General features: G+C 31.7%; 3 protein-coding genes across 4 annotated transcripts; all 3 read right to left on the bottom strand.

The window, feature by feature from the left end:
• Positions 1–744: 744 nt before the first annotated feature.
• LOC111396236 (peroxidase 11-like) lies at positions 745–2748 on the bottom strand. Its single transcript, XM_023022604.1, has 4 exons — positions 2396–2748; positions 2081–2272; positions 1818–1983; positions 745–1348 (listed from the first exon to the last, which is right to left on the bottom strand). The coding sequence occupies exons 1-4, from the start codon at positions 2702–2704 to the stop codon at positions 924–926; spliced, it is 1092 nt and encodes a 363-aa protein (XP_022878372.1). The 5' UTR covers positions 2705–2748; the 3' UTR covers positions 745–923.
• Positions 2749–3614: 866 nt separating this feature from the next.
• On the bottom strand, positions 3615–5822 carry LOC111396235. Its single transcript, XM_023022603.1, has 2 exons — positions 5660–5822; positions 3615–4609 (listed from the first exon to the last, which is right to left on the bottom strand). The coding sequence occupies exon 2, from the start codon at positions 4584–4586 to the stop codon at positions 3780–3782; it is 807 nt and encodes a 268-aa protein (XP_022878371.1). The 5' UTR covers positions 4587–4609; positions 5660–5822; the 3' UTR covers positions 3615–3779.
• A 6265-nt stretch (positions 5823–12087) lies between these two features.
• On the bottom strand, positions 12088–20864 carry LOC111396234 (ASC1-like protein). 2 transcript variants are annotated; one of them, XM_023022602.1, is made up of 7 exons: positions 20496–20864; positions 18124–18353; positions 17703–17858; positions 17241–17426; positions 14360–14544; positions 13668–13739; positions 12088–12321 (listed from the first exon to the last, which is right to left on the bottom strand). In XM_023022602.1, the coding sequence occupies exons 1-6, from the start codon at positions 20634–20636 to the stop codon at positions 13708–13710; spliced, it is 930 nt and encodes a 309-aa protein (XP_022878370.1). In that variant the 5' UTR covers positions 20637–20864; the 3' UTR covers positions 12088–12321; positions 13668–13707. The 2 variants fall into 2 exon arrangements, with proteins under 2 accessions (XP_022878370.1, XP_022878369.1); XM_023022601.1 differs by having other exon boundaries at positions 12093–12342.
• Positions 20865–25546: the final 4682 nt, after the last annotated feature.

Below are 25546 nucleotides of genomic sequence, written 5' to 3'. Positions count from 1 at the left end.
CTGAATACTATTTAAATAGTATTCAGGTAAAGCGAGACCTTCTAGAAGGTCTCTTAAGAGCTCTCTAACGATAGTTAGAGAATTGTGAAGAAACTTCCAGAACTAGGGTCGGTTTGTTATAAGTGCAAAACAGAAATGCGTTTTTGTTATGAAATAACAACTCTTCCGGATTCAAGACAAGTGGCAAGAAGTGGACCGTTGGATGTCAATAAATTGTTACTCTCATATAAAAGGAAAGAAAGGGGGTAATTAGGGTTAAGAGTTTTTTAACCCAGCAGCTTTGAGTTTTAGAGGCTCGTTCGTCTTCTCTTTTGATTCGTTTTCTCTTTAGATCTTGTGTGATTTTGGTAGAGAGAATTAGGAATTTAGATGAACTCTTGTGTGAGTTCAATATTGTTGTGAGAAGATCTTTCGTTTTTGAGAAGTTTTGTAACTGTGTGTTCTTGAGACTGTTTTGCCCGTTTTTGGGTTGTTCATAGTGGATTTGAGCTTATTCCTGATGGATGCTCAACGGGGATGTAGGCGTTAGATTTGATCGCCGAACCTCGGGGCCTTTGGGCCAAAAAATCTTGTGTTCCCTCATCTTATTTTTGCTTTCTGTGTGTTCGGTTTTAAATGTGATTCTGCACGAATGAATTTTTCTAAACACAACAGTATCAACACAATTTACGTGTGAACTCACTTATCGAGTTCAAAGAAATTGTCATAGAATTGCAAATTGAATCAAGCGAAAACAAAAACAAAGAACACAAGAAATAATACACTTGTATTTCGATTTGTAGTATCACTTCACAACGGCTAAAAACCGTGTGCTTAACGCATACATAAAGTCTTCGCTTTTGAATACAAAATGAATCAATAGAGGGCTCAAATTTTTAGCCTTACTTATTGACATAAACAGTCTGGTAATATGTATGTAATGCTTATGTATTCACAAACCTGCAATTCTTCCGAACTTCTCCATTGACATAAGTTTCCGGGTTTGTTATATTTCCCAATTTAACCATGGATTTGGAGAACTGCTCGAAGAAAGCAATTGCGTTTACTGCATATTTCTCCACTAGTTTCTTCGTTTGAACGGCTAAAACACTGGAATACAATTCCTGGTCTGAATTTATCAGTCCCTCTCCTCTTAACAGAATGTCATAATAAGAATTGTCGAAAAGATTTGGCGTAACATGGTCCAGTGCTGATTCATTTTGATTTGATTTACTATCAGCTGAACAAACAGATTTTAAACTGTTGAGGTAACTCTGTGAAACTGGATTCATTCCTGAAGTTGCTGTGAAATCTCCATATATTCTTTCTCTGAAATTCACACATCGTGCCATTCCAATGGTATGTGAACCTGCAAAAGAATTTCACCAAAATAAATATCATTTTTGATGATTCTTGAAATTAAACTGTTATTCGCTATAAATTATTGTTTTCAACAAGGCGGAGTTTTTATTCAGAAATCACAAATCGAAATTTTGTCATCTTTGCAATGATTTTGATTGGGAAAATTATTCCTAGAAAACATAATTTTACGAATGATCATACTGTATGTTTAAAATGCAGTGCTCGCTAAGACTCATAAGTAGGGACGAATATAGGGGGTATAGCTGCTGTAGCCCTATCCAGTCACCAGACAATTTAATTCTTTTTTGTTAAAAAAAAAGTTTAGAAGAGGAATTTTTTTTTTTTTTTTTAAGCCCGTCTTGTAGTCCGATCCTGAATCCGTCCCTGCTCGCAAGATCTCGATACTGTTATATACGATTGAATTGTCACTACCAAACATGCCAATAATGTCTTGAGAGTTATAGGGAGGTGCCTACCAGAAAGAGCTACCATATCGGTGACGGAGAGACCCTGATGAATAAACTTCGAAATGATGGATAGAAGTCCGTCATTTGCTTTAGGAAGATTTGTTTCTACAAGCTCATAGCCTGCTTTTTTTGAGTCCTTTCTGCCTAAGGGAACATCCCAATAAGGTCCACCAACCTGCATGCACAAGAATAAATATTATTATTATCAAAATTATCATTTTTTTCCCCAAAATTATAAACTGATGCTACTGACATATCTAGGTAACTTATACCAGAAGAACTGCATCTCTTGCAGCAATAGTGAGAATATCAGCACAAGAGACCTTCTCGGGACACTCATATTCAAGCCGGTTCTTGATCCTATCAATGATTCTGAATCCTTTCAAAGCATTTCTATTTTCTGGTGCTTTCTTCTCTCCTTTAAGCGTGATTGTATCTTCCAGCAAAACCGATCCATCGCAACCCTGCAGCTCCAATATTATATGATTAAAAAAAAAAACTCAGAATCTTCTAAAACTTGTATAGTACAATAGCATATCAATCTATATAAAGAAAGATTTGTGGAAATAAAATAAGAGAATGAAGACCTGGACGAAGCAATCGTGAAAATGTAGTCGTAAAATCAAGGCAGCGTTACGCGGATCAGACAGCACTGCACATTCCATTTCTTTCCTAACAATCTCAAGAACAGTTGGGCAGGTGGATTTGTAGTAATCTAATGTCAAAGGAGGTTCACTTGCATGCAAACATGAACAAGCAATGCTAAGAACTAATATTTGCAAAACAATATGTTTGTAGTGAAGAAAGGAAGCCATTAATTTTCCAAGTTGCAAGCAAAAGAGATGAGCAAATACACGAACGTGAGAGCAATCGATCAATGAACGGATTTTTGACATAATGATGAAGATTCCTAGTTTATATAAATGACACGAAATGGAAGATTATTATGCAAAAAATGTCACTAGTCAAGAGAGGATGTAACTACTTCGATCTTGGTTGGTGGGTTCTCCCAAACCAAAATTACCAAATAAATCGAAGGCAAAAAGAAACTATAAATGTGCTGTACTAACTTAAAAATTGGGCAAAAAATAAGACCCAAACCATTCATATTTTTCTGAACTTGTAAAGGTTAATCCCCGTAAAACTCTATAATTTGATTCAGCCCTTATAAAAGGCGATGCTTCACCCTTCCAACATTTCAAGTAATTTACACAAAAGAAAACCCTTTTGGGTTGGTTTCTTGTCTAACAAGGATCCAAATTGATGAAAAAATAAATTATTGACTAAAGTTTATGAACAGATTTACTAAAGTTTTCTCAACTGCTTTATAACAATAAGAGTTCGTTAGTTGGACGCATTGTCGCATTGTCTTCTAATTATTTAATTAATTAACTATGCTTAAAGGCCTGTTTGATTAACTACCACAGTTAATCTCACTTTATTGTAATTTCAGATCCCATAACACCTAAATAAATTGGTTGATTATCCTTTAAATGTTATGTAATGTGATTATTGAAGAAAATCAAGAAATAAATCTTGTCCAGGAATGGCCAAAGGTCGATCCGTTCATAAGAAGATCATAGCAATTCACCACAAGCAGCAAATTTTTCCGCAAGGTGACAATCTCATTCAAACGAGTTAGAAATTCTTTTACATTCAATAGCGTCGAGACTTTCAACCCGTAGAAAGCATCTTCCCGAGACTGCTTGTTTAACAAAGATACTTCACTCTCTGCACTTTGAGCCAAAGGTATCAAGAAATGAGGTTTCAATGGAAGTCCACAATGATGATGTGGTCACAAATGTCTAACAAAAATAAGGAACAGAAACAAGTGCATTCTCAAAACTATTATCCGTATACATGAAGGGTTTAAAGGCAAGCTTTTCTCAAAATACAAGAAGAAAGAAAATTGGAAGACAACAAGAAAAATGAGATATAAGTCTGTTATGGAAAAACCTAAAATCTAGCAGATCAAGTATACAACTCAGAATCGAGATGAAGATCCTTCCTACGACTAAAACTTAAATACCCACTCTCCAAATTCATATCACTACTAGGATTTATGCCAGCCAGAACATCCTTCAGCAGCAGCGACTTAATCAGTGACATCACTGAAATACCGAAATGAGGCCATGAAACACAGAGAGTCCCTTTGATCTTCTTCAATTGACATCGACTCAACAAAGCAGCAGCCAGGCCGTCCACCACACTTCCTGATGAGAAATAATCCAACCCTTTTATCAGCGGTGAATCTCCAGTATCCGAACTTTTTCTTTCCAATGATGTCTCCAACTTGACTGCAAATATGTCATCTGGTGAAAGTTTACCACGAAAGTAACGACTTTGAACAGAATCCAAAATCAAAACCCTCTCAGGTATGATGCGTTCACCAATCAGCAACTTTGACACTTCATGGGATCTCTCTGCAGTAACAGAGTACTGAACAAGAGCAATCATAATCAGTTTATCAGAATGATTAAGGGCATATATATTGCATGATTTGTCACCAAGTGAGGGTTCCACAGTGTTGCCAGAGAAAGCGAACTCTGGAAGAACAAGAGCGCCAATTAGAGTTTTGAAGGAGAGGTGGTGTAAAAAATGAAGAGATGGGGAAGACATAGCAACTATGAGAAGTGATGGATGAAAGCTTTTATTGGAATCCAGAGTTGAGAACACTAGGAATGGAGATGGAAGAGGTTGAGATGGAGGAGTGAAATTGTTGAGATCTTCCAACAAAAATCTTGATGGTGGCGGAAGGTCAGTTACCACATCATCCATCTCCTTTATTCTAATCCTATAACCTGAATAATCATGTACGAAGGCACATTGTTAGCGTATTAAATCACACAAGTAAAGTTCATGGATATCTTCAACATGAAAGCATCAATCAACTACAAGTCAGCTAAAGTGAAAAAAATTTCCATAAGTGTATTCTCATTAGCTACTACTTACTATAATGTTCAATGTTCACTTTAATAACTATTGACCTTTTCCATTGGTAAATGGAAGCATAATTACTTCCACATATAATTAGAACCTAATCGAAATGAGGTCTGATTCCAATTACATGCCACCATGTACAGTCTGAAGTTATGTGATGGTACGGAGACGAATAAAATAGAAGGTAATATACATAGACAAATTTGAACAATGCTGTAGTTATCTGCATAGGGGTATCAGCAGCAATAACACAATGAAGGAAAAAATAGGAATATCAAGAATCGCATTAAAAAACCCCCCAAAAATGGAAACCAGACAAACAAGCAACAGTCATAGGAAGTCCAGAACCAACTGATCACACTAAACTAAAGCTATATTTACTGTTTAAAAGAGGTACAATTATTGGGGAAACAGACTGACCATATGTCAAACAAGAAAATAGAACAAAATAATCAGAATTTTCAAAAAAAAGTAGTAACCAAGAAATTTTAGTAAGACCGATTAATTTACAGAGGCAAATCAGGCAGAGATGCCATCTACAGTCAAATCGCCCCGCAGTTTTATAAATGTCCATAGTGTTAAAGCTAATCGAATTCAGATAATTCAATAATTAATGAAGCTAAAGTCTCGTCCCCTTAAAATGTGCACCTAGAACTTACATTTTTCGCTCGTAAAATTAAACTTACTTAACCAAATGTTCTTTAACTCGTTTCAACATTTTAAAGTTGAATAAGTAATTAGATTATGGAATAGAATAACAAAAATCAGTAGATGTTAATTTTGAGAATGTAATTAGAGTAAGAAAAAAAGTAAACCCCGATAAAAAATCAAATGTCTTGGAAAGAAGGAAATGTTAGTTGTATTTTATGAAAAAATGAAAATAATGAGAAAAGAAGCAATTAGAATCATACCGTTTCGGCGGCGGTGTTGAGTTTGGTGGAGGACGGCGGATTAATCTCAGGCGGGGGGTCGGCGGCGCGGGCTGAGAGACGATCCGATCGGAAAGCTAGGTAGCTAAATAAGCTTTTTCTTGTGGAAGAATTTACATAGCCATGTTATCTTTTTGTTCAAATTCTCGAATTGTTTGAGCTATTAATATTAAAATACGTTTTTTAAGATAATCTATTTAAATAGTGATTTTTATGAAAAATGTATAATTATAAAAGGAAAAAAATTTTGAATTTATTTATAATATTATTTTAATAAAAAATATATCTAACTTCTAACAAAAAAGGGAAGGAGGTCTAATATTCATGTAATAGTAAATGAATCTAATTTTATTATGCATAATGTCATTTTTTATTTTTCATTTTGTTTATGTCAAACAAATGTTTTTTCACACATCATCCCACTAGCATTAAAAAATAATTATGTCAAATAAATGTTCTTCCACACATCATGTCACTAGCATTAAAAAATAATAATAATTTTAGTAAATATAAACTGCCATGAGTAAAAAAAAAAAAAAAAAATCTTCGCACATGAGTTTTAAAAAAAAAAACTCTCCGCAAAGTGCGAAGAGATGGAAAACCATATGCGGAGTAAAAAATGAAGAAAAAACTCTCCGCATAGTACAGAGATATGGCAAACCATGTATAGAGAGTTGTCAAACTCTCGTACAATGCGAAGTAAAAAAAAAAATTTTTGCATAATGCGGAGATATGACATTCTGTCGGACACTATCCTCATAAAGTGCGGAGTAAAAAAAAAGCAAAAAAAAAAAAAACTTCACACAGTGCAGAGAGTTGGCAAACTCTCTGTACAGTGCGAAGTTTTTTATATATAAAAAAAAAACTCTCCGCACATTGACTGTCACATATGTTTCACGAATTTTACATTTATCGTATTTTTATTAGTGTATGAATTTTAGTTTTTTGGAAAGTTTTTGAAGTAATATCTAGAAATATTTCCATGATATAAGAAAATAATTGTAAATTATTTTTACAATTGTATAACAGTATTGTATCATCTAGAAAAATATACTTGTATATTTCATACTTGAATAAGAAATATACGAGATTATACAAATTATTTTGTTTGTTTTCTTTGATAGTATTAATATGATTGAGTTGAATGTGAAGATTATATTTCTAAATTTTGTGTAATTCAATATTGGAAAATTGAAGATTGAGCATCATATTCATATACATTTATATTTTGTGTTTCATATATATTTAATATATATTTTATGCTTATGTTGAAAAAATAAAAATTTGGAATTTTTTTTGAAATTCGATTTGATAAGTGAATGTACATTGTTTTGCATTCTCAGTATTTGTAAGTGTAAAAATTGGTATATAACAATACAGTAAGTTACAGTATGTAGCATATAGGGTAAGTTGCAAATACGGTGGGCAGCATATATGGTAAGCTACAAATACGGTAAGTTGTTTGCAAATACGGTAGGCAATATATACGGTAAGCTCCCTGCAAATACGGTAAGCTATATATAAGGATTTATAATTTTTTATAAATGTATAAAATTTATTTAATATTGAATTTCTTAAGTATTAAATGTTGTAATTCAATATTATTTTCTTTTTTATAATTGTATTTTCAAGAATTTAAAAAGAAAGTAGTTATGAAATTGCTAATTTTTAAATGTGTTTTTTTGTTGAAGATAAAAAATGATTTTTTTTATGTTATTTGTAAAAAAAAAAAAACTATTGTAATTTTATTAGCGTAATAAAAAGATTTATTATGCATTTTTATTTTTTGCATTTTGTGAAGAATTTTATTTATGGTGATTGACAAATATTTTTTCACACATGCATCATACCAACAACATAAAAAAATACTAATAATTTTAGTATCTATAAACTCCATGAGACAAAAAAATCTCCGCACATGAGCAAAAAATAGACTCCTCAAAGTGCGGAGAGATGGTAAACTATCTCTCCGCACAATGTGAAAAGAAAAATAAAAACTCTCGAAACTTTATCTGTAAGTTCCTAGAGACCTTTTCTCAAACAACTTTTGAGCAATGCATTGAACACTTTAATTCCTGGCCTACAACCCAAAAGTATAATTTCATTGAAAATTGCATCCGCTTCTAATGTCCAAGAGCTGTTATCAAGTGTAAAATATTGAATTTTGGTGGTACCTTAGATCCTCCATTTGTGAAAGCAATGACATGGTACTATCAATATCTCATTCTTTACACAACTCACATATTGTTTCATTGTATGAATCACGAAAAAACTATTTTTCAATACCGTAAATATGATTTGCATACTCAGAAATTGAGCTGTAATTGAAATTTAAAGAAGATATAATTGATTTTGAGCCATGTGTTTTCGACTCTGTTTCGTTATATATAAATAAAATTACAATCTTGAAATTTGACTTGTAATTAAGGAATTTGAAAACAACTATCAGCACTGTGAGGAGAGTTTTTTCTCTCTGTACTGTGCGGAGAGTTTTTTTTTTTTTTTTTACTTCGTACTATGTGAAAAGTTTGTCAACTCTCCACACATGGTTCAACTCTCTTTGCACTATGCGGAGAGGTTTTTTTTCTTTCCACACTTTTTTTACTCTGCACATGGTTCAACTCTCAATGCACTATGCGGAGAGTTTTTTCTCTCCGCACTGTGCAGAGAGTTTTGTCATGGTGCGGACCAACTCTCCGCACTGTGTGGAGAGAGTTAATCTCTTTGCATAGTGCGGAGAGTTTTTTTTTTTGCTCTCCGTACTATACGGAGAGTTGGTTTGTCATTTCTCTGCATTGTGCGGAGATTTTATTTATTTATTTTTACGCCGCACTATACGAAAAGTTTAACAACTCTCCGCACATGGTTCAACTCTCTCCACACTGCGTGGAGAGATTTTTTTCTTTCCGCACATTTTTTTATTTTTTATTTTTACTCCACACTTGATTCAATTTTCTTCACACTGTGCGGAGAGTTTTTTTTTTAATTTTACAATATTGAATTATACAAAATTTAGAAATATAATATTCACATTCAATTCAATCGTATCAATACTATCAACAAATACAAGCAAAATAGTTTGTATATTTCTTATTCAAACATGAAATATACAAGCATGTTTTTTTAGATAACATACTGCTATACAATTGTAAAAATAATTTACAATTATTTTTTTATATCATTAAAATATTTTTAGATATTGCTTCAAAAACTTTCCAAAAAACTAAAATTCATACATTAATAAAAATACGATAAATACAAAATTCGTCCAACGCATGTGATAGCGACTAGTGATTAGATAAAGATGAGAGAAAAATATAACTGTAGATAAAATGGAACCCAAACAGGTAGGGATGGCAATTCGAGTCGTTAAAATAGAAAATTGCGGTTAACCGAATCGAACGAGACGGAAAAAATCGAACCAGTTGTGCAATGAACCGGATATGATTTTTGATTTTAATGAATTGGTTCAAGGCGGGTGTGGATATGGTATTTACAAATGATTTTTTCACAAATGTACCCTCTATCGACTCTTTGTGCAAATTTGATCTGGAAAGTGATCAACAACGCAAATTATTTGAAGTGCTTCAATATAATTCACTCGACTATCAGTTGATAACCATCATGTGTAACTTTTTTTCATAATTTTTTTTTAAAATTTGACGACTGGGTCTATGAAAAATAATTTATTTTCATGGTTATTAACCGCCCCGAACCGAGATACGAACCGAAACGAACCAAAAACGACTTGTGTGATTATGGTGGGGTTATGGTATGGCAAAAAAATTGGTGATTTGGTGATGATTTTGATCGAATCGAACCGTTGCGAAGCCTACAAACAAGGGCTCTATAAAATTACTTATTTTAACAATAAAGATAGTTAAATAAGATATGACGATAAAAAAAATGAGTTAGAATTTTATTTAATAAATTTAATCAATAAAAATAAAATTCATAATACCGTCCAACCTATTATTTATCAATATATTCAATTCATAAATTTAAAACTTTGAAATCATCTGCGATTCGAATGTGCAAATGTATAAATTATAAAAAATAATCTTAAGTTAAAGTTTCAAAATTACATATTATTAATTAAGTTTAAAACTGTAAGATAACTAAATAAATAATGAATTTTAATTATTTTTTCCTTAAAAAAAGAAGAAGAAGAATTTAATTGGTTTTTGAATATTTAATTTTATTGTTATGTACTCCTAACTTATCATATTGTTTTACCAAAAAATAATAATAATTATAAATACATATTTTAACCTAATTTTAACTTTGTAAATTATTTAGAATAATATTTATTGTTTGACAATTGAACTGACTAAAAATATAATAATCAATATCTAATAATGATAATTTGGTAAATTAATATAAAATGTTAAAATTGATCCCTCATATTGAGGAGGCTTACCAGACTCGTAAAATACGGCTAAAAGTAAGAAGAGGGTCAGTAGTCTCTGCCATTGCAGGTCCTTCTCCTTTCGCTGAGACCGTCCTCTTTCTTTTCTTATTTCTTATTTTTTATTTTTGCTTTAAAGTAGTCTTTGTACCAGGCACGCTGAAGAATAAGACAACATTTAAATTGCAATAGCAAGTAATATAAAAGTAACCTATCAACATTTAGCCATTGTTTAGTCATTATTCTTTAAAGCATTTTTTTTTTTTTTGAGATCATTTTCAATCACCCGTTCTCTCAATACAATAGTTTTACAAGTAAACTCATTTTTTTAACCACATATTATTCAAAAAAATCACTATTACAAAATTTATTCGCCCTAAAAATGCTCAAACAAACCGTTAATTTTTGTCCACGTATGCATGCAAGAATTTAGCACGTATACCACATATTATTCAAAAAAAATTACTATTAAAAAATTTATTTGCCCTAAAAATGCTCAAACAAACCGTTAATTTTTGTCCATGTATGCACGCAAGAATTTAGCACGTACTTTGTCCTACAATTATCTAAAATTGTAAAATGAACAATACTATGTTTCCATGTTGTTAGAGGTGGCAAAGGCTTGGCCCTTAAACACACTTGCTCGACTCGTGCTCAAGGAGCAAGCTTGGCTCGACATACGAGCTTGTGGGCCGAGCCAAGCCCACAATTTTTTTAAAAAAAAATTCAAATTTGTCTTCACAATTTTTACGAGACTTTTGGCTTGTAGGTTGCTCCCGAGCTCAATGAGCCGAGGGATCCATCTCGTGCTTGGGCTCGTCATTTGACGAACCAGAGTTTTAACGAGTTGCTCGGCCAACATCCCTACATGTTGGATTCGAGACTCCTTTGCTTGAATTGACATCACACTTAGCCAACCTCCTCTCTATGCACAATTTTATTTAGGAATAATTTAGCCCCTTTTTTTTGTTTTTTTTAAAGAAAGACTATCTAGATGTGATACCACCATCTTGTGACCCGATCGTAGCTCATCTTATTCGATTTCTTATCCTATCTTATCGGATCAATGGACTTAGCCAACCTGAGCCATCAATGACCAAACTATACAATCTAGATATGTTCGTTAGGAAGACCTCAAGTAGGGTTATAAATGGATTGGATCTGCCTAAATCTGATTCGATAATCCACTAGATATTTAATTGTTAAATTCATATCCAATTTGCTATGTTATCGGATACTCGATCTGAAATTGAAAAAATTAGAAAGATGAAAATTTTATATTAGTCAATTTCTAAGCCCTAGAATTAAAAGACCTAAATAACTTTTTACTCAATTCTTGGCCCACTTAGTTATAGATTGTAAAATTTATGATATCCTAATGAGCGTCCGATATGTAAAGTGATAAGTTGAGAATAAGTAAAGCAAATGCAACCGTTGACTCCTTTGGTCGTTGAATTAATAAAATAAATTAATTATTATTTTTATCGTATTTTAATTATTAAAAAATTAAATTTCTTCAAATATTTTAATTAACAATATTATAATATTATCTAATATTGTTTATTATTTGAAAATGATGTGTAAAGTATAACACAAGCTTCAACATGGAATGTTGAAAAAAAATAATGTGTAATAAATGATACAATAATATATAAAATATATTATATTATTATAATAGATCGGACTGAATTGTTATCGGATCGAATTGACTTATATCCATATTTGCTTCATTTAATTAACAGAGTATTGGATTCTAATCTTGATCGGGTTATCAGATTGAGATCCTAAATTTATCTCCCATTAATTTCATCAAATTCAAATCGAATTCGTATAAAAATTGAATGCTCAATCTCATTTTAGTCAGTAAATTATTTCAACTCATCATGTGGTAACACAGATAAACCAGTCACTAAGGAAAGAGTATTTTGCCCTCTCAGTGACTAATAGACAACTTTTCATGGGAAATAGCATGGACGAGGTTTATTCCGCCGTGTGTTTGCGGTGATAAAGAATAAACCTTTTATGAATATTAGAAACCATGAAACATAAATCTGTTACAGGACAACTAAAAATACAACTTCCATTAATCAGTCATACCAATGCTTCTTTGCTGGCACACTGTTTCTAGCAACATAGGAGTAGTAAATAAAACACCAACAGGCCAGAACACGATGATGATTAGCATAAACTCCTAATGAATAATCAACCTTCTCTCCGCTTCTTCTGACCTCTTCAACTGGTCTCGACAAAGCAAATCCTGTTTTAGACAGGTTTTTTGAATCCAAAATAAAATTTTCTAGCATAAAATACATGAGAAAGATGCAAAACTTATTTGAATTTTGTTATTTGTTCCCGGGCATTGACACGCCCCTCACAAGAAGGGGGGCCCGTATCAAAAAAAATGTGCATCTCCCCTGCTATGAGGGGCTTGTAACCAAGCATGTCTTAGCCCCAATTTGGAAACCATTATTGAGGGAAAAAAAGAGTTTTGAATGGTGATTTTTAGGAAAATTTGCGGTTAAAAGGTAGAGAAAATTTTGAGCTTAAGTGCAATATATTTTATTGTGTGAATATTTAATTGAAAATGAGTATATAAAAAAAAGAGTTTGAAAATAATAATTGTCAAACAGGGGCTTAGTTATTCGAGCAATGAGCCCAACAAAGTACACGAGTATAAAAATTCATGATGTCTGCAGCCATGGGCGGAGCCAATCAAGGTCCAATGCCGGAATTCTCAATCTAATTTTTTTTTCTCTTTTTTATTTTTTATACAAGTATTGGATTTTTCATTTATTTATAGTTTAGCCCATATACTAATTTACCTCAACTACAAGTGCACGATGACATTTTCTAACTCTTTCCCCTCGACAAGAAATTAAAATCTTTCTTTTAATTTGCCCTCATTTTGAAATATTTTCAAAATTCATTTCTTACCTAAAACCCACATTTCCTTGAGACCTTAAATTTGCAGCAAAAACTTTCTTGATCATGTGATTTTTCTGTTTAATATTGGAGATTTTTTTGTTTAATATTAGAGATTTTGATTATGTGAGTGATGAATTCTTGAAATCTTGATTTCTATCAATTAGTTAAACAATTAGTAATGATTTTCTGGTGATCTACCAATTTGTAAAAATTAGTAGTTATTTTCTTATCAATTAGTATGTAATTGTCACTTGTGGTTTATTTGTGTGAAGTGCCAATGAAGACATTCTTTAAAAGAAGATATTTCGTAAAAAATGTTGATGAGGAAATATTGAATAAAATGAATTTTGATGTTGTACAACTTGCTACTGATCCTAAAATAAGAAAGAAAATGAACATCCTATTAGTTTTGTCGCAATGTCATTTTGAGCATTGTCATAATATCATTAAATCCATGACCGAAAAGTTCGACCTTGATAAAATTTTGCCCGCACTGGACAAAATTTCTGATTCCGTCCCTATCTGCAACTTCCTTGAATTTTCAAGTACAGATGTACGTCTAATGCTATTAAAAAAGCTCGTGCTTAAATATGGTTATTAGATGGTTTAGTTCTGTCTACGGACAATGTAAATGCATTCTTACAATTTGTTACTCACCATCAAGTGAACGACGCAATGACAATTATCTCCTTTTATATCAATCTTCATGCTGATCTTCATCTTCAGAATCTGCACGGGGACAAGGATATTAAATTAAACCTATGTTTGAGCCCCATTTTTGGCCCAAAATGCATTTTGGAATAGTATTTTAATGTAGAATAAGTGGTTAAAAAATAAGCAAAAATTTTGGGTTTAGGAGTAATATTATTTTATTTAAAAATGTGTGATTGAAAATTAAGAGACAGAAATGTATTATAAAAATAACGAGGACCAAACAAGGGCTAAATATCTTAAAACTACAAGGCGAAGAACAAAAGAAAAAGTTGACTTCTTGGCCATCAACGACTTCAAGCAATTACGATAAACAGCAGAGACTTATGTGCATATAATAGCACCATGAACTCTACTATATCCCAAGTGACCAAGTAGAATAAAGGTCCACAGATTCAGCGCCAAATTCATAACGGAATCATAAACGGATGCAAAACAACTAACAGCTGCTGCATTTTCCTTGCCTTTACACTGAAAGACGATTTGCACATCTAGTGGATATTTAAACAAATAATAGCATCAAATGCAGAATATTTGCAGTGAACAATGCATCCATGCAAAGTATAGTAGGTGTTCTAGATTTACATTCAATTTGCAAAACCTCAAATATATCATCTGGATTATGTTTCTTTACTTACCAGATCGAACATCTTCACTGACTTGGCCTCTAGCTTGGATTTGTTTGACAAGCATCCGATAAATCAGCACCCACCAGTAGACATGGAGAACAAGCAAGGAGAAAAGAAGAAAATTGAAGATGTAATAGTAGATTGGTCCATCCACTCTGTGATTCTCCTTATCCAAGGTCAAGATAACTTCATAGCTACCACAGCAGAACAAGACAAGAAAGAAGAATATATAGGGAATGAATTACGGATAGCAAGTTTCATGCATTTATTTTCATTAAGATTTTACTATTTTATCAAATTTAATCAACAGAGCATAACTCCAAGTGATACATAGTTAACTGCTGGGGAACAATTAGTCGTTCAGGCAGTGATTAATGTAGATACATCTAAAACAGCAAATATATCGGTTTGTATAGTCCACATAAATGAATGTTTCAACTATATTTCATTAAACCATAAGAAGGTCTAGCATCAAATATCAAGAGTGAGCTACTAGATTAAAGTCATTAATTACAAGAATGTGCAGTGCCTATGCTATCCATGCATCTAAAAGTAATCATCTCAGGTTCTTAAAACTCAGTTACCTTGCTAAATAAACTTATTGAAATCATGAATATTCATATTTATACGAGTTAATAAACGATGTTCCAAAAATGATAAATGCTAGCTTTCAGCCACCCCAATTTTTACTAATAGTCGTTAGATTTAAATTTAGAACTTAAGTCGCTATTATTAAAGTCTAATGATCTTATTGGTTATTAGCCTAGTCTAATGACCTTATTGGTTACTGGCCAATAGTTTGAGGATCTCAGTGAAAAGTTATTTTGGAAATTGGATAAATCATGCGTAAAATATATGTAAATATGCCAACTAATCATGATTAAAAATGATTTATTTGACCACATGCATCATTCACGCCACATTTCAAGCTAATATAATTAATCTAACCACGTAAATAAAAATAATTGATTTGACCACGTGCATTACTTTCACCAAGTTTCAAGCCAAGTCAATTAATGTGACCACATGATCAAAGGTATTGATTTGACCACTTTCAAGACAATACACCATTTATACATTAACAATGCTTAACATCTACTCATTTCCTTTCACTTTTTTACACATAGTCCGAGAATTTATACTATAGATAGGAGATAAACCCAACACTAAACCATCCATCACCAATTATTTACACTCACCCTCTCTCCCTTAATCACTTCATCTCTTCGCCTACACTCTTCATCTTGTCCTTTCATATTAGATGTAGTCATACACTTGCACAAATCACATGTGAACAGTCAATCCCAACACGCAGCTCAAAGATCTCTCTTCAACAATCATTTCTTCTTATCATTTTGAATTATCTGGTGAAATGTAAGTGCGCTATTACGTTATTACATAACTATTCATAGATATGTTATTTCATGGTTATGCTAAGTTATGATTCGTATTACTTATAAGATTTTTAAGGACGGACTAGAGTATAGTAGCACTACGCACGGAACTTTGGTCCCACCTAAGTTAGGTGTAATTTTCATGTCCCCCTATGCAAGTATGAAATTTTCTATGAAATGCAAATACAAAAACAAAAATTACCCACAGATTCTTATTGAAAATGCATATACAAAAACAAAAGTTACCCACGGATTCTTATTGAAATTTTATCTCACATTATATTCTTTTTTCCTTTTCAAAAGATTATTCCTTCGAAGCGGTCGATATAGAGATGAATGTCATCGTGGGATATTTAAAATAATTTTCATGAAGTTTTGTCAAATTTTATTTAATTTATGTTGAATTCATTTTTAGATTTCCTTATGTCAAACAATAAGCTTATTATGAATAATGTTGAATTGTAACTATTTTTATAAAAATCTAATTTATTCATTTCAACCATTTTAATTAAGTTTAATTTAAATTTTAGTGGCATACAAATCGTTACAAATTCGGGTTGTCATAGTTGGTATCAAAGCAAATCTATGTTCTTGTACACCCCAAAAAAAAATTAATAATAATAAATAAATAAATTGCGCGTTTTTTGTAACGACCCGACCTCTATGCCTAAACCTTATCATACGTACTGATATTTGGGTGAGCATTGGCACCAGGATTCAACTTAAGTCTTTCATTAGACTGAGGTCTTTGGTTAAAATTCTGATGGACAATATAGAAAGCCGTGAGGAGGTAAGTGGGCAAATGCTCGTCCAAATCGTACAGTACGTATGATATAACGACTTGAGCATAGAGGTCGAGTCATTACATAAAAAGTATCAAGAAATGTTAAAATAATTTCTGCAGGTACATTAAATAATTTCCCATCTCTTTCATTCGCCAAACCAGAAACACACACACAAACACACTACCAAGTCCATAAACAAAATTGAAGTTAATTAGCATCATTAGCAAGCTATGGGTGTAAACAGTTAATTAAGGATCATAACAATATAACACTGTAGAAACTTGGCACGATATAAATTTGATACTCCAAGGATGATGGATCAAGGGATCAACAACGGCTAGTGAACAGTTCTTAATTCTGTTAAAAAATTAATGCAGTAAAATGCAATTTTTTTCATAAAGCTGCCATGATCTACCCTACCAAGAGTTTCAATTAAATTATATACTAAGACCCCGTTTGGTACCCATTTTTTTCAAAATGCATTTTTCTCTCTCTTCTTTTCAACCACATATTCTTCATTAAAATAATATTATACTTAAATAAATAAAAAATTCCTTATTTTTCAACCACACATTTCCCATCAATTTACTATTTCAAAACGTATTTTTACATAAAAATGCATACCAAACATCCTCTAAGAAAAATATCGATATTGGTACCTCAAAAATTTCAAAGAAAATAATAGTTGATAAAAGAAATACCACAGCTGACCTTGTGCTCCATAGAACCCAGAATGGATAGTAAATGAGACGAAGAAGGATCCAAGACAGGACAAAAAGAACAAATGAAAAGCTAGCCAGTGTTTCTGCACTACCGTATTTGGACATCTTTCCTACTTCCAGAAATACATCACTAGCATCATGAAGAGCTAAAACAACTGAACCGACACGTGCAAACCTACAACATGAAGAAATAGGACATAAATGAAACATTTTTCAATTCTCCTCAGTTATATGATATGTTATATTGTAATAGCTAGTTCCAAACTACTGTCAAGATGAGCTTGCAAAATTAACCTCGATTGTACAATATTTGAAGAGGTTACTCTATCGGTTATGCTTTCTATTGATAGAATGCTCATTTATTTCTTTTTCTGCAGTCAGTATACTTCCAAGAAGAATGCTGAGTTCGGTATTTAAAGTAACAATGAGGGCTTGCCTCTAAAAAACACACCTGAATATATAGGAAAGCGTGATTAGGATAAAAGTTGCAACATGATGACCCATAGAAACCCCAAAGTCAGACCGCCTGGTTTCCCAAAATATCAGTGCAAATATGGAGTATGCGTAGAATCCACCGTCATACATATACAGGCCTTTCAGTTTCAACCTGTGCATCCACAAGACATTCGCTGTCGTGAATTTTTACAATCAAAGCTGTTTAGCTTGTATTTCTAAAGCAGTGAATGTTGCTGCCTGAATTCAAGAACTATTTGCATCAAGCATTACAAGCTTGTTTTTATGACACCACAAGAACCACAAAGGCTAATGCTGCACCTGGTTAAGGCTTCAAGGCTGATCATTCCCATCCACAAATAAATCTGTGATGATATCTAAATTACATCAAAGAGAAGAGGGGGGATCGAAAATCTTACTTATATTTCTGGTCAGGCCAGGATTGATTTCCGGGCCCAACCCAAAAGTATTTTGTGTTTCTGAACCAAGGTTCATTGCATGTTACAAGAAGCGCTAAAATCTCAGCTGAAAGATAGTAAACAAATTTCCATGCTGACTCCTTGAATTTTCGTATCTTCTTTCTTCGCTCCGCTGTCTCATGTTCCACAACTTGCATTCCTTTTCCAAATATTATCCGTCTGCCCAATTTCTGCAACATGTACACCCAATTTAAATGAGAAAAACTCTTTCAAGGAAGGGTGGGATGATCAGAAAAGTTTAACTTGGTAAAACTTGATGCAGAGAGCAGGAATGATACAAGTGTATGATCATAAACAAATATCCATGAGAAAAGTGTGCATATGTACTATGAGCTTAGATTTGGTGCACAGTCCCAACTCCCAAGACCATTAAATTTGAAACACAATAGCTATTTGAATGCAGAATGGCCTCTTACACCACTTCTCATCTCATAGTCTATGTTTAATGTGTCCATTTCAAGGCTTCCTTGTACCATTACTCTATGGTCAGATGTTGTGCACTTAACTAAAACTTGGTTTTGATAAACTTTGCAAATGTCTTGTATTGCTTTTTGTGTGTGAGTGAAAAATGAAATTTCATCTAATTTCTTCCCCATCTCGACAGCAAATGTATTTGCTGCACCACATTTTAACAACGGGTTACATTTATTAGTCGAAGTTCTCACTATTCACATAGTCGAGTATTTCCAAATAATATTTTGAAGCTCAATAATAAGCATAACTGCTAATTCTTACCCAAGGATCTCGTGTTTATGGGTCTTTTAACTGAAATCCACAATTTGCACAATATTATACCCGATCTTCAAGTGTTAAGTTGATTATCCATCAAACAACAAATTAAGCATTATCCAAAATGAATTTGGGATAAAATACATGAAACATTTTTCTACATCAATTCAGTTCATCAGCACCTCTACTAGAAGATCTAATGCAACTAGATCTTTGCAATCACAACATGCCATGTTAACTCTGATCTTCTCCCTTTTCTGTCATGTTTTATTAAGATCGCAACATTATCGTAAACAAAAACTTCTCTAGGTTTATACAAGACATGCCCCCAACCACTAAGTCATTCTTCCACTAATTGTAGGTGAATATTCTCATTCTATATATTCATCATAATATCTTCATTTTCTCTATTTATCATATGGACAATTTGTCCTTCAGCAACAATCAAGCACTTGGTACCATAAAACATAGCAGGTTTCATAATGGTTTGTAGAGTTAGCCTATGAGCGATCTTCCTATCACGTTAATTTCTAGTAACTCTCCATTTCATTTGAGTCATTTGAATACTATGCATTACATTCTCTTCAATACTTCCTACCTTCTTATAACTTAATTACTTTTAAAATAATAACTCTTCGGAATAATATTATCCTCTATAGTAACTCCACTGTTATCCGCATTCCTAAAATTACTTTAAGGACATTCCATCTCAGATCTATTTAATCTAAAACCTCTAGATTGTAGAATATTACTCCAGATTGTAGAATATTACTCCAAAATTTCAACTTAAGATTTAACTCCCTTGTAGTCTTGTTTACTAAAAACTATGTCATCACCAAATAGCATACACCAGGGAACCTTATTTTGGATATATTTATAAGTTCATTGATTGCTAAATTGAAAAATAAGGACTTAAAGTTAAAACAGAGTGCTGATGAAAGCCTACAGCAATAAGAAATTCTCTACTACGTCCACCTATGCAACTTAAGCTCATGACTGATCTATCTATTTGTGATGTCATTTCTTCAAAACAAACTCTTCAGTTTCACTCTGATTTCCTTAATTCATAAAGAAATGTTAAAGAGCACAGTTGTACACTCCATTCGGGGAGAAAGAATTGCGGAGGGGAATATATGGACTCTCTCTATTGGTTGGACCATAGGTGAGATAGTTTACTTTAAGAGCAGGTTCTCTAGTTCAATTGCTAGATGACGAGGAAAACTCTCTACGAGAGCACTCAACAGTCAACCAGCATCACTAGCCTCAGCATTAAAGCCCTTTTAACCATTTCCCCCTTTAACATAAGATTCTAAACCAGTCTTTTACCACGGAGGACACAACCCTGGCTGGCCTTCCGAATTATACCCACAACTTACCCTCACGGTTCACATATAAATTCAGCAGAAAATGAAATAATAAACACACCCCAGCTTTATGCTTGCGTGATTGATCCAATTATGCACACAAAAACAAGTAATAAATTAAAGAAACCCAGTTAAAAAAAAAAAAAAAACAAAACAAAACAAAACAAAACAAAACAAAAAAACAAACAAACAAAAACTGTAAATTTGCTGACTAAGTACCTCAAATACAAATCTGTCAAGGAAAAACCGAACTGTAGGAAAAAAGATGGCGAAAATAGGAAGCGCTGCGAAATCTTTATGTTCAGGGTAGGATTCTTGCTCCCAGTCAATGGAATTTTTCACAAATTCTTGAAACCCCATCTGCAAGAATATATGGAATATCTATCTATAAAATTATTTACGATTACATTTAAGGGTGTTTGATCGGAGAATGGGATTGAGAGACTGTTCGTTCAATCCTAGATTTTAAATTGGTTTTTTTAGGGAGCCGCTGTTCACGTTCATATATTCATGACAGAATATATTTATCATATTAAAATTGTTTAAAAATTACTATTTTGATTCGAGTGGCCTTCTAATTTTATTCTTATTACATTCATTCATTTAAGCACTATATATCCACACAAATTTTACATATCCGTCACACTCTCAATACATTTCTAATATAATTTTGAAATTTTAAAAAATTACTATATTCATCCTCCTTAAATATCACATAAACCTTTTTACAATTCAATAATTAATTCTACACATCAAATATTATAAAATGGAATTCTATGAACTCAAAGATTACTATATTCATCCTCGTTACATATAATATAAACCTTCTCACATTAATTCTACACATCAATTATTATGAAATGGAATTCTATGAACCAGGAACCCCTATAATCATCGTCAACTTCAATGTAACATGAACTCTATAAATGAAATTATACAATCTATTTTATGGAAAATTAGCAGATTTTTTTAAGAAGTAATTACTAGATTTTAAACTGTACATAATAAAATAAATTAAAATAAAAGTAAATTGAAGGTAAGGAACAGAAGGAATTAATTAATAATATTTTAGAATTTTTTTGTAACATATAGTCTATAGAGAGAATTTTGTGAAAATAAATTAAATGATCATAGATTTAGAAACGGTAATTTTATTAGAAGTAACCTGATTAGAGATATAGAAATGGTAATATTATTGTCTAATTTCTTCCACTCTTTAATTTCAATTGACTTTTTTTTTAAATTTATTTTATTATATACAATTTAAAACTTATTGATTACTATTTTTTTTTTTTTTTTGATAATTTTCCAAAATGTGGAGATGATATTTTAAGATTATTAGAGTTTTAGTTAAACATGAAATCTAAAAGAATATAAAAATGTCAACAATTATTCTTTTACGACAGTGTGGTTTTGCCAGTGATGGCTAGGGAATGTTTGGCTAAAATTTAAAAAAAGGTAATACCTATTTTCACCTAAGGGTTCGTTTCATTGCAAAGATGAGATTGAAATTGAATTGAAAACGAATTATATGAAATTGAATTGTCTAGAAATTGTTTTCCTGAAAATTGTAAATTATTGTGTTTGATTGGTATAATTTTTCACATGAAAAATATTAAAATAAAAGTATTTTTTGGTGTTCGTCTGACTTTATTTTATATAAAAATTGTCAATTAAATTGATAGATTTTACTGGTATTGGGAATGAAATTTGTTTACATTGCCAACAAAAAAATAAAAAATAAAAAATCAAGAAAATCATCTATTTTTTAGTGTTCGTTTGACTTTGTTCTACATGAAAATTGCCAACTAAAATGAAATATTTTTGTACAATATTTCTTAGAATTTGTTTCCATTAAACCCCCCCCCCCCCCCCCCCCCCCCCCCCCGCCCCCCACCCCACTCCCCCCCCCCCCCCCCCCGTAACAGGGAACTTGAAGTTCAAGGAAAATCAAGAAAATTTCAAGTTCCAAGAAAATCAATAAATCAAATTCAATGGAATTCAAAACCTATCAAAAAAACAAAATTGGAAGAAAAAGAAATTAGAATTCCATTTTCCATGGAATTTGAACCAATCAAATATAACCTAATTTATTATTGATTTTAATATTGATGAATTTAAATTAGAGTAATGCTATTTAGCATCACTTATTGGAATAGATGACACTAATTTCAATTTTAGCATTGTTTTTTGAATTGAGTAATTTACTTATTTTTAAACTTAAAAAATCGTGCTTTTAATCTTTCAAGTGTCTTGAGTTCTCAACGTTTCTTCTTTGGATAGGAAAAAAGAACAAAAAGAAGAATGACGTTTCAAAAGCCTTATTGGGTAGAATGCCTTCCGATATCGATTGTCAACCCACCCTGAGTGCCAAAATGAGGCTTCCTTCCTCCTTTTTTTTTTTTTTTTTTACTATTATGCTATCCACCACTTGTAATTGAATCAAAAAGGAGTTGTGGTACTTGAAAGAGCATCCGTTGGAGGCTGTGAGCTTGCCTTGGAGCCTTCTTGTCTAACTCTTAGGGTATAGAGAAAAGCCTATTGTAAAATTCTCCTAAAGGTAGGCATTTACTCAAGAAACTGATATTCTAACTCTCTCAATTACCCAAGCAAATGTTGAAAACATCAGTTGTAGATCAATAGCAACGAATTTAGTTCAATGCCATGCGTGCTAAGTCACTAACATATCCTTTTTTTTTTCAACCCCAAGAACAAGAATAGATTGGATCGAAACGACTTATTATTGTGGTTATGAGACAATTATTTGTTCAATTTAAAATTTTCTTTGGATGAAAAAAAAAGAAAAAGAAAAAAGAATGACGTTTTAAAAGCGATAATGATACTATTATTGTGGTTATGAGATAATTATTTGCCTAATTTAAAATTTTTTAGCATCCAATTGATCTAAATTTGAAAAAAATAATTAAGAAATACAATCAAATTCCCATTAAGAAATAAGAAAATCAAAATTGTATGTAGAGCGTAATTACAAACCACATATTATTTAATAATTTTGAAAGTAAAATTGGGAAAAAAAAAGAAAAAAAAAAGATTTTGAACATAATTCAAGAGTTAAAAGATGGGTTTTGTTATTCGTACACCGAGCTTACAACTCCCCCCCAGAAGAGGGGGTTTGCAATTTTTTTATTGAATGCGGGCCACCCTCTTTTGTGAAAGAGTTGTACAACCAGCAAAATTCTTAAAAGATAGTCATGCATCATAGAACTACTCGTTCTCAATAGTCTCGAGATCATAAAATTTATTGTAATCATTTCAAAGTGGAAATACCTTTTAGCCCCCATTTGACAATTATTATTTGGATAAAATTTAGTTTTGAGCAATGATTTTATAGAGAACGTACGGTTAAAATGTAGAAAAAATTTTAAATTTATGTGCATAATATTTTATTGTGTGGATATGTATTTAAAAACAAATAAGTTAAAATTTTTTTTTTTGAAATAATGATTATCAAACGACAACTTAATCGATGATATAGCACTTTAGGCCCTTTTTTTAAAATCAAAATCTTAATTATCCGAAGAGAAAAATGTCAAATTTGGTAAAGTGAAAAATTATAATAATTTTTTAAACATTGCTAATGCATTTTTTTAATTTTTTTTTAAAGAAAGGTCCTAGCATACCTATCCAAAACCCTTCCATCTATCTATTCTCACATATCAGTATCTCAGACAAAAGAAATTATTCTCTTCCTTACGTTGGAGAGGATAAAACTATTCACTTGCTGATGTAGTACAAAAACCTTAAATACAGTTCTCTCAAAATGTAAGAAAAATAATACGTAAAATTTTAATGTAAGAAAAATAATACGTAAAATTTTCTTCAAAATGGACATCACAAGACTTTTCACTATCAGCAAGAGAGCAAGAGAACAAAAGATCTTAGACAAATACATAACAATTTCAAAAATCTCAAAGATCACTTTGGTATATGAAGCCAAAATTGTGTGGAATAATTTTCAAAATAATTTGAAAGAAATTGACAGTCCATATGGAAAGTAATGTTTACAGAAAAGGTTTTGCGTTCCTATGTTAAAAACTCACATACAAGGGAGAAAGTTATATCTATTCAAAAATACATTTTGAAAAAATTGAGTCCGTTTGAAAAGTCTTATCACAAATAAGTGCATAATTGCATATATACCTTGCCTTTTCATTTGGTTGAGATTTCTCTCTATTTTTCATATTTTTGACAAAAACTTAGATTAGGACGATTATCTACATACATGTTGTAGTACTTTTCAATCAACCGAAGATATTCAATCATTTATTATAGTTAATAATCCCTCTATTTCTCCCTCTTTCTCTTATTTTTTAAAGACATTTGAGTGCCTATAAATATGGGGGAAGGAGTTCTATATTCATTCACAAAAATATTAGAGTGAAGTGATGAGTATGAACAGATATTTCGAATATTCTTTTAATTTTTCTATTTTCGATTCAATAGTATAACATTAGGTTCCCTTTAATGGTTAGGGACCCTATGTTTTTTTTTTTTTTTTTTTTGTCAAATATTATTTTCACTTTTGTTTCTCTCTTAGTTTTTAGCAAATTTAATTTTTAACTGAATAAAAAAGATATTTCGACATACTAAAGAAAGGTCCTAGCATACCTATCCAAAACCCTTCCATCTATCTATTCTCACATATCAGTATCTCAGACAAAAGAAATTATTCTCTTCCTTACGTTGGAGAGGATAAAACTATTCACTTGCTGATGTAGTACAAAAACCTTAAATACAGTTCTCTCAAAATGTAAGAAAAATAATACGTAAAATTTTAATGTAAGAAAAATAATACGTAAAATTTTCTTCAAAATGGACATCACAAGACTTTTCACTATCAGCAAGAGAGCAAGAGAACAAAAGATCTTAGACAAATACATAACAATTTCAAAAATCTCAAAGATCACTTTGGTATATGAAGCCAAAATTGTGTGGAATAATTTTCAAAATAATTTGAAAGAAATTGACAGTCCATATGGAAAGTAATGTTTACAGAAAAGGTTTTGCGTTCCTATGTTAAAAACTCACATACAAGGGAGAAAGTTATATCTATTCAAAAATACATTTTGAAAAAATTGAGTCCGTTTGAAAAGTCTTATCACAAATAAGTGCATAATTGCATATATACCTTGCCTTTTCATTTGGTTGAGATTTCTCTCTATTTTTCATATTTTTGACAAAAACTTAGATTAGGACGATTATCTACATACATGTTGTAGTACTTTTCAATCAACCGAAGATATTCAATC

The sequence above is a fragment of the Olea europaea genome, chromosome 6 (assembly GCF_002742605.1).
Source record: "Olea europaea var. sylvestris chromosome 6, O_europaea_v1, whole genome shotgun sequence".
Lineage (NCBI taxonomy): Eukaryota > Viridiplantae > Streptophyta > Magnoliopsida > Lamiales > Oleaceae > Olea > Olea europaea.
This window is presented reverse-complemented; position numbering and strand designations above follow the sequence as displayed.